The sequence below is a fragment of the Saimiri boliviensis genome, chromosome Y, assembly GCF_048565385.1.
Source record: "Saimiri boliviensis isolate mSaiBol1 chromosome Y, mSaiBol1.pri, whole genome shotgun sequence".
Lineage (NCBI taxonomy): Eukaryota > Metazoa > Chordata > Mammalia > Primates > Cebidae > Saimiri > Saimiri boliviensis.
Genome location: NC_133471.1, coordinates 17,381,717 through 17,392,108, shown reverse-complemented (window position 1 = coordinate 17,392,108; position 10,392 = coordinate 17,381,717). Strand labels below are relative to the sequence as shown.

Genomic DNA, 10,392 nt, shown 5'->3' with positions numbered 1-10,392 from the left:
CAAGCACCTTCTGCTATGCTATTTCCATCTCCTCAGGATTCAGGAGAACTTAAGATCAGGTACCATGACCCTGAGAATGAATTCAGGCAATTAACTTTTTTCATTTGTTTGTTTGAGACAAAGAGTCTGGCTCTGTCAACCAGGCTGGAGTGCACTGGCCCAGTCTCGGCTCACCGCAACCTCTCCACATCCCACGTTCAAGCGATTCTCCTGCCATGGCCTCCTGAGTAGCTGGAACTACAGGCTCAGTCCATCATGCCCAGCTAATTGTTTGTATTTTTAGTAAAAACAGGGTTTCACAATGGTGGCCAGGCTGGTGTACAACAACTGACCTCATGATCTGTCTCCCTCAGACTCCCAAAGTGCTGGGACCACAGGCATCAGCAGACGCACCCTGCCTCTAATGGGTGTATTTTTAGTAGAGACAGGGTTTTACCATGGGGGCCCCACTGGCCTCAAACTCCTGACCTCAAGTAAACCACCTGACTCAGCCTCCCAACGTGCTGGGACTACAGGCCCGAGCAGCTGCACCTCACCACATTTCACTGGCTGAGGCAGGAGAATCAATTAAACCTGAGAGGCAGAGGTTGCAGTGAGCTGAGATTGTATCTCACAGCTTATTTTCTTTTTCCCATTGTATTAAATTCTTATGAATGAATTCCACACGGAGGTAATTTAGGAAAACTACTCTCAGGGTCAGAATATCATAGACAATTTTTCTTAAAACCGTGACTCACTCTGTCTCCAAAAATAAAATGCAGTGGAGCCAGCTTGCAAGCTCACTGCAGACTGGCCCTCACATCTTTAAGCTATCCTCCTGCCTTAGCATCCCAAAAAGCAAAAAGTACACTGATGCACAGTTAAATGCAGCCGGTTTTGGCTATTCCATAGAGACTCTATTTCTCCATGTTGCCCAGCCTTTGTCTCAAATGCCTCAGGTGAAGCGCAATGCCTGTCTCAGCCTCGCAAAATGCTGGGATTAAAGACCTGAGTTATCACACCTGAAAAGACACTAGATCTTGAATTGCCACTGTGAAGACACACGACTAGGGAGTTTTATCTTTTTATTTAATATTCAAAATTCTACTTCATATGTGAATCAACATGTAACATCACAACATGAATAACCCACCCAAAACTCAAAAATGGTACCTTTTCTAAAATTATTTGGCCTTTTTTACCCTAAAGAAATAAATCTTGTCAAAATTTTCTCATGAAAATACTTCCTTCTGTAGATTAGCTTGTTACTTCTAAACACTATGGATTATAAAAGTTTTGTTTCAATGGAAAACTATAGAACACTCAGGTAAGCATTCTTACATATTTTAATAGTTATTTATATCTTTATATATTAATCCATTAATTAGATGTTTAATCTTTATATATTCCATTTCTTTAGGTAGTATGATCAAGTAAATTAATTGGTTTACTTACTTGGGTCCGAACATTTTTATCTGATAGCATCATCACATTTCTCCACCACCCATTTTATTTTGATTACTCGATAATATCTCAGATGTTTAAGCAATCTGCACTCTGAATCTTTATGCTGATGTATTATACACCTCACTGTCCCGAAGGGATGACTTTTAAAGCATTCCTATCCATACTAAATTAAATCTGATAGGCTGAGCATAGTGGAAATCTGATATGCTGTGCATGGTGGCTTATGCCTGTATTAATAGCACTTGGAGAGGCAGAAAAGGGTGGATCCTGATTTGAAGACCACCTTGGCCATGAGCGTCAAATGCTGTTTGTATAAAAATTACAAAATATTAGCCAGCTGTGCTGGGAGACACCTGAAATCCCAGTTACTTAGGATGCTGAGGAAGAAAAATAGCTTCAACCCAGTAGGTGGAGGTTGCAGTGAATTAAGTTCAAGCCACCGCAACCTAGCTTAGATGACAAGGCTAGTCTCCATCACAAAATAAATAAATACATAAATACATAAAATAAAAATAACTTCACAAAACCCCAGCCCTTCCAGATCATACCTATTTGTGAGAACATATTGCTAAACACTTACTTAAAACCATTGTCAAACATTTCAAGAAATAATTAATGTAAGTTCCTGAAAGAAATTCATTTTCCACTAATTAGGAACAATTAATGTCATTAAGCTGTGCAGTTAGAAAACTTAGTTGGTTCACTTTTGATTAAGGTGGAAAATATTTTTTCATAACCTTTGTCCCCTTTAGTCACAGAATGCTACAAGGAGAACGTTCTGGGTACCTTAAACTTTAGCAACAAGTAAACCTAATGATTTCCTTTGTGCTTTAATATACCTTTAAGGACAAACCTTTTAGTTTGAGTTTAGTTCAGTAGTCTTTCTGAAGACCTGAAAATTGACCTTGTGATCTCTCCAATGTTGGGATTACAGGAGTGAGCCACCTTCCCTGGCCAAACTGCTCCTTTTTTTTTTTTTTTTTTTTTTTTGAGACACATTCTCACTCTGCCACCCAGGCTGGAGTGCAGTTGTGCAATCCTAGCTCACTGCAATGTCCGCCTCCTGGGTTCAAGCACTTCTCCTGACACAGCCTCCAGAGTAGCTGTGACTACAGCCATGTGCCACCATACCTGGCTGATTTTCTGTATTTTTATTAGAGACTGGCTTTCACCCTGCAAGCCAGGATGGATTCAGTCTCCTGACCTGCTAGGTACACGCATCTTTTTAGGCCTCCCAAAGTGGTGGGAATATAGGTATAAACTAAAGAAACACAGCTCAGATAGGAAATGTGTACAGATTCCAATGGGAACTTAAAAGATGTCTATTTTTCTATCAACTTACGGGCAAAAAAATGAATGAAATTGTCAACACTACAGTTTACATTCCTATATAATTTGCTTTTAAGCCTGTGTAGCAATGAAATCAGGCATTTGATATTACATGTAACATTTTATTCTGAAAATTTTTAAACGGACATTACATGAAAGCAGAATAGTTTTCAGTTCGATTAGCACTACCAGTTGTAAAATTACTTTCAAAAAATGAGTTTTTATCTTAATACCTCAAAAATATTCATGGAGGAAATGAGTATCTCCCTCTCCCCCGAAAAACAGCCTATTTCGTATAGTGGTACTCAGGTAATAATGCAGAAACAACATATTAATTTTCCATTCAACAGCAAGTTTTGACATGAAATAATCATGATTTTTAGTGTCACCTTCAGTCTCCTTTTTCAGATCGTCTTCCCCCGTCATTCCCCGTAGATGTCCCGTGTCTTGAGCTACGATGTGCTTCAGGAGAAGCACGGTCCACTGTCTCCACAGAGGGTGGACACATTGGTTCTTTTCTGCCACAATGCTCATGATCACTGGAAGAGAAATCACCATGGCCCCTTGAGTACTTGTCCCGACTTCTGCCATATCCATCTCGTGTATTGTTGTAATCAGGGCAACTGCTTCCACCGTAAGTCTTCCTAGGCCTTTGTGCAGGTACTGCACCACGAGAGGTCCCTGCAGGGTTAATAAAATCATAGAACTTATGTTGAAATACAGTTAAACATTTTTACTGGCATCACTAAAGCATGAATCAGATAAAGTACTATTTGGAAATACTTGCACTCATCTGTCTTTATTCACAGGATAGTATTTATTTCTGCATTGCTCAAAAGGTTTTATTTAAAAGATGTGTAAGAATAGTATTTTCAAGCTTAAGGAATTATATTCTGAATTAAATGCCAGTCACACTTTCTGACAATTTACGGAGGCTCTAAGCTTCGTACACTTCCCTAAGCTTTCCACAGTTCAAAACTCTCAGTATTTAAACATGTTACATTTTTCCTTTATACTTTCCCTTTTGAAAAATCTGGTCTACTCAACATAATTCTGTACTTTAAAAATCAAACTTGGAGCCTTACTGTAAGTCTGATATGATTCTCTGTTAGAACTTCTACTACGTTGTTCAGAACGATCTCTACCACGGTGCCTTCTGTAGCCATCATGATCACTAAATTAAAAAAAAAGAAAAAACAAAAAAGATTTGACAATGTCAGAATGAACTATTTAAGAAATCTATTGGACAAAACCAAAAAATGTTGTAATACCTATAACCTCTAGTGAAATGTGTATCCTGTCTGGAACGATCATCATCAGGGTATGCATAGTGTGTACGCATCGAAGCATGTTCCACGTTGTCTCGGAAACTTCGATTACTTCTGATTGCATAAGTTGAAGAAAGAAATTTTAAGTTGTCAATGTCTAGTATCAAAAACCTAACTTATTTACAGCTTAAATGAAATAAAGGCCAGATATATATAAAGGCCTAGGCACTTCTCCAAACACAATATGAAAATACCCAAAAGACAAGTGGATCTGGTACTCACAATTAGTTATTCAGAAAATACATTTCAAACCCCAAGTGAAATAAAATATTTCAGCCATACTTAAATGGCTATACATTTTAAAATCTTAGAAATATCAAGAGTGTGAGTGGATGGAGATAAACTGGAACCCTGAATCAATACTCATTGGATTAGAAAATGATGCAGCTACTAAGAAGAAATGTGGTGGGGCCTCAAAAATGGAAAAAACATAATAATAAACACCAAAAGTTATCACTCATACATACCAAGAATTCAGTAACTGTACTCAAATAAACATGTGTGCATCAAAACAGTGTAGAGGAAACACTCAAACAAAAGAATGGGTTAACAGCTTATGTAAAAAGTGAAGTGCTATGATGTGAATGAAACTTCAGGACATCAGGCAGAAAGAAAACAGATATAAAAGTGGAGTAGACATTGATCAAGCCCATTAACGTGAGGTATACAGAACAGGTCAGTTCACAAACAAAACAGAGTGGTGGTTATTAGCAGCTGAGAGAAAAGACAAAATGAAAGGGACTGCTTAACTGGTTAAGAGACTTGTAGTTTGGAGCCATGAAAAGGTTTTGGAACTAGACGGAGATTGCACAACAGCATGTAATAAATGCCAATTAATTGCTGTCCTAAAAATTTTCCATTTTCTTACATGAATTTCATCACTAAAACAACAATAAACTAGTTTTTCATTTTTCCTTTACCTATTCTTACTTGCATAAGGATTATCTTTTCGTGACATATGGTCACACCTGCAGGAAAAGACTGACTTTCCGCGTGAAGAACCGCCACAATTATCTCTTTCACTTGATGTGGGACCTGTAAATTTAACATGATGAAACATTATGTAAACAGCAGGAAATCTGAAACACTATTATTTGTTCTCTAAGATACCTGTTGCAAGATATTTCTTCAGTGACTCAATTCTTCTTTCCCTAAGTCACCAGAAATTCAAGACACTTAGAATACTTCTTTGGTTCTGAATTATCTCTTGATTCTTACAAGGCCAGTTCTTACAAACTTAAGACATACACTAACACTTAGGTAAAAGTTCACGGTTAATGGCTAATAACTATTAGTCGTTATTTTCTTTCTCATATGAATTGCCTACAACTATTAATGACACAGGCAAAACACGTAAAACCGTCAAAGTCTTCACTGATTGTAAAGGTTACCCGTTGGTGCTTTCTCAGCTCAAGAAAGTCAATTTACCCATGTTGTTCAGTGCATCTCACTCACACAAATACTGCAACCCTCGAACGGCTGCATGCTATATTTACAACGAAATGTTCTCCTTGGTCTTGAAGCAGTTGGCCCTATCTTAAACGTCGAAAAATTAAAATGTTCCAGTGCAGGTTTTCTAATGATGGCAAAGAATTCTTCTCCTAGCAATAAGTAGTACTATTAAAGTGCTAGTTACATCATTATGCCCCTTTCAAAATAGAAAACAGTCTCTATTAATATACTCATCATGTGCAGCTTATTAGACATCAGTCTTCCACATGATGTGTTTACTGGCTAAACTTTTAATGAAAATCTGCTGACTTGTGCATTTTGAAATCAGTAGATACCTAACTTCACTGGTACTCTGTTACAAAATGTAAAATTGAAAGAATCATGTATTAAATGATAAAATTTTTTACATATCTACAAAAATGTGAGATCTTGGTGGAGTCAAATGTAAGAATATATGCATTTTCATACATGGCAGAGTATTATTAATCTTCATCTTCAAGATTAATTGCAATCAAAAAAGACAAGAAGTTCTGCCTCTTAAAATGAGCCAATCACTGCAATTTCAAATTTAGAAAATATAGTTCCCATAAAGTACATAGCTAGCGATTAAAATTCCAAACTAAATGTTAGATTTTTGATGGTTGCGTAATAGATAATACAAGTTAACCAATAGGAATTTTCTTAATACTTGGTCATTATTTTAAGTAGAAATTAATCCCTCTGTCCTACTGAGTAAATCAATCTTAAATACCATTTTCAGAAGCTATTCCTCCAGCAAAGAAAGATACATATGAATTTGTGAAGCCAAAGTTTCGACATTTCTGAGTCACAGAATCTTTTAAGAAACGGAAGTGCTATACTCCATGAATGAAGAATACTTTATGGCAGACCTATTTACAAATTCTCCGTATCAAAAGTGAACTGGTTTTCGTTTGTATACATGTTTACACACACACACACACACACACACACACACACACACAGAGAGAGAGAGAGAGAGACACACACACACAGAGAGAGAGAGAGAGAGAGAGAGAGAGAGAGAGAAACAAACAAATATCGTTAAAATCAGTCCTCAAATACTCAAGTTACTGATATCACACTGGAAGGATTTCAAGGCTTCATGGTATTTTGATAATACAACTTATATGAAATTCTGAGATTCAAAGTAAGAAACTCTAAAGAATAATAAATGGAAACATGTTCAGCAGAAAATCTGTGAAGAACATGTAATCAAGATTCATAAACTCAATTCACTTTGAAATTTTTCTTATTTCAATGCAAAGCAATTAAGATTTTAAAATGAGTTTCAGACCTTGATCATTATACAGTTTTAGTACTTACAAATCATGTTGCTTATTCACAGTTAGTTATTTTCTGTTCATAAAAATATGAAAAAATTTGAGAAATTTCTATAATTTCAAGCTTTCTTTCAGTCCTATGCTTCCAACTTTACATTTTAAAACTTTACCCAAGCGTGCTCTATGTGAGAGATGCCAACCTCTTGTCTGTCCACTCCTTCCTCTTGCAGATCTCTGTTTTCTTGTGGGTCTTCTCTTTCCTGAAAAACGCAGTGTTCTCTGCCTGCCAGCACTTTGAAAAAACGGTTTCTTGGCTTGTTCTACTTTTATTGCTTTTCCATCCAAAAACTAAAAGTATTAAGCATACCATCAGCAACGCTGCCACACTTCAACTAATGCTATTTTACAGACATTTTTACATCAACTGTATTTACGTTCTAGATGTTTTCTCCTTAACAAACTTTCTTTTTGTTGAAATGCCCACGCTGAGAACATTGCAAAACCTGCAGCAATCTCTGAGACCATGCATTCTGTTAAGAAATGAACACCGATTCCGTTATTCAATTTCTTGAAAAGGCCTCCAGTATTAAAAATAACACCTAAAAAAGTTAAGCCATCACACATTGTATGGGAAAATGTGGCCCATCTCTTTTTTACAATATATAATCTGCTTCATCTTTGCATTCACATCACATATTTAAAAGTTCCAGTGTCTTGAAGCGATACGAAAGACTGTGTCATCTGAAATCATAAGGTTATTTATTCAAAGTGATTAGTCACATTGTTCATTAGGAATTGATTCTTGAACCTGCTGCTGTGTATCACATAAAATGTCCAAATATGATTTACAGTTCTGTATCTACTCTAGTTCTCTTTCAATAAATGTGATCCCCGTTTGGTCTCTTTCATATTTTCTGTCTTACTCATTTCTTATCTTGCCTAGAGGCATCCCTAAAAAAAGACTCTTAATGTAGTACTTCATGTTATTTCTCAGAAATGGTTTAATCTCCTAATTAAATTCACAATAACTTTCTTCAGTTTAATCTTTTCTGTAGGCCAAAGTAATGTTTGAAAACAGCTCTGCTAAAAACTCTGTTTAAACATTACATGGCTTTTGTTATTTGGGAAAGGATCTTAAATCCCGTCCAAGACCTGTTGCAGACAAGTAAGCAGTTCTTCCTATCTTGAGATGTCTTGTGTTATTTCTTGGCCCAGAATAGTTTCCCCAGTTTTGCGCATGGTTGCTTCCTTCCTAGTGTTCCAAAGTCAGCCACAATTTCTTAAACTGTAAGCTCCCCCTGAAAACGCTAAGTACCTTCTTTATTTCCCTTCTTAACACTTATCTGCATATAACATTTATTTTAATTTTTCCATAATAAAGTATGTGAGACAAGGCAATTTGGAAAAGACATCTGCACAAATTAACCCTTCTTCAGCACAACAACTGGGGGAAAATGGCCAAACATTATATACATAAGTCAAAAGTGTCTCCATACCTAGCATGAAACCATGAACCAATCAACTATCAGCTTGTACCACACCTTATAATTTGACAGGATAAGGGTGCATAAAAACGCACTGTTTGCTGTGTACCAGGAAATGAGATAGAAAGAAGACAAATAAAATCAACTCGAAAAATTAAAAATGCACTAGAGACAATTTAATGATCAACTGATTGATACATGGTAAGGTGAGCACAAAATTCCTATAATAGACACTGAGTAAAAAAAAAAAAAAAAAATAGAAAATCTAAGTTGTTCTTAAAGGATAAATTGCGATTTGTGCAACGTTTACATGGCAGAACAATACTCAAGTGGTTCAGAAAAACACATTGAGGATGGCATCAAGTATAGCAGGAACAAAAAACAGATTGGGATAATGTTATCAAGAAAAAAGCTCCAGGGCATCTCCAATGGAATGATCTTGACGGCAACATAATGGAATTCAGTAGGAAAGAGAATTGCATAAAAGGTTAAAGCTGTAACAAATACACAGTCTCTAGAATTTAACACTCCATAGGACAAGATACTATTGTTTGGATCAAAGCAAGTCCTAGAACACACTGGAAAAATTAATAAGGAAGTATGCATGTTACCTAGTAACTAGGTATGCATGTCACACTGGTTATAGGAGAAAAAATAATCTTCTTAGGAGACGGGTGCAAGGATGAGGCAAACCTGAACAGTTACTTGTTCTGTTATCCAACTTCCATGTTCTTGTATTACTTTCTATTTCCAAGTACTTAACACTTCCTTAAATGGAAAAGTGTTTAAACGAACTTTCTCAAGAATGTATTTTCAGAAAATGGGAGAGGATTGTTCCTTCCTGTGAGTCTGTCTAGATGTCTATCCACAGTTTCTCTGTGCTATAGACGTTTTACTATGAATTGGATGTAACTCCATTAATAGCCATTTGATAACCATGACTTATTTTTCTCATTTCCATGAGAGTTCCTTCTAAGTTTCAAAGCTGTTCAAAAGCTTTGAATACATATTAACACTAATATTGAAATAAAAACACAGAAATTGGATTACCATAAGGTTAATTTACATAATGTTCATTCCAATGTCCTTCCAACTACACTTGCGTTTATATGTCCAAGTAAGAGGATCGCTAAACCATGTCCATTCATATGTCATTATACTATTTTCAAAGTGTTCTAGTACTAAAAAGACCTAGAGATGCTGTTAATTGAAGAACAGAGTTAGAATAGCACTAGTAAGGCAAACTTACCTTTCCATTCAAATCTCTGGTAGCATGCTCAGCATCTGCAAGGTTCTCAAAAGCAACAAACGCAAAGCCTCTGCACTTCCCGCTTCGATATTTCAACAAAAGAACTAAAATATATGAAAACCTTTTCATTTATACAACAGACTTTCAATAGTACTAGCTATCCGAATGTTACATCAATAAACAAGCAAATTGCACTTCACATCCTTACTATGATTCTTAACACTACGTCACCCCTACAGACAGCTTATTTCATTCCATTTCATTCCCCACCACCAAACAAATTTACTTTTGCTTGTATCATAATAAGCTAGCTTGTGTTGACCTAACTGACTCCATCTTAGCTGTGAGCCTGACATGCTTCATTTAGCTTCTCCCTCCCTGCCTCAGCCCCCTCCAGGTGCATTCCTGGGTCACGCTGCATTCAAAGCTTTGAATGCTTAAGAGTGGTTCACACTGTTCCCAGTACCTGTAACCACTGTAACCACGTCCTGCTTGGCAAGTCTACCTGCTACTGTCAGTACCCTCCTCCGTGACCCAGTGTATGGAAAGTTGCCCCTGCTACCTCCCTCCATGTTTGTATGCAAGTATCCTTAGCAACCAACCATCCTGGGAACCTCCTGCCCCCTGGTTACCAGCTTCCTTATCTAACTTGCTTGTTCTGCTTATGTAAAATTCCACTTCAGCTAGGATCCCCCTCCCCTACCTAAATCAAGGTACAAAGGGAAATTAAGCCCCTTTGTCAGGGCTTAGAGATTCCAAGGATGGCATGACTCTCAGTCACTGGCAAATAAAGGACTCTTAAT

General features: G+C 36.8%; 2 protein-coding genes across 2 annotated transcripts in view; one reads left to right on the top strand and one right to left on the bottom strand.

Annotated features, from left to right (window-relative positions):
• Positions 1-10,392, top strand: part of LOC141582964 (uncharacterized) — an 815,156-nt gene that overhangs the window by 136,334 nt on the left and 668,430 nt on the right. The gene's annotated exons all lie outside the window — the stretch shown is intronic.
• Positions 3,167-10,161, bottom strand: LOC141583035 (RNA-binding motif protein, X chromosome-like). Its single transcript, XM_074392455.1, has 6 exons — positions 10,056-10,161; positions 9,590-9,693; positions 5,024-5,138; positions 4,047-4,200; positions 3,861-3,949; positions 3,167-3,456 (listed from the first exon to the last, which is right to left on the bottom strand). The coding sequence occupies exons 1-6, from the start codon at positions 10,159-10,161 to the stop codon at positions 3,167-3,169; spliced, it is 858 nt and encodes a 285-aa protein (XP_074248556.1).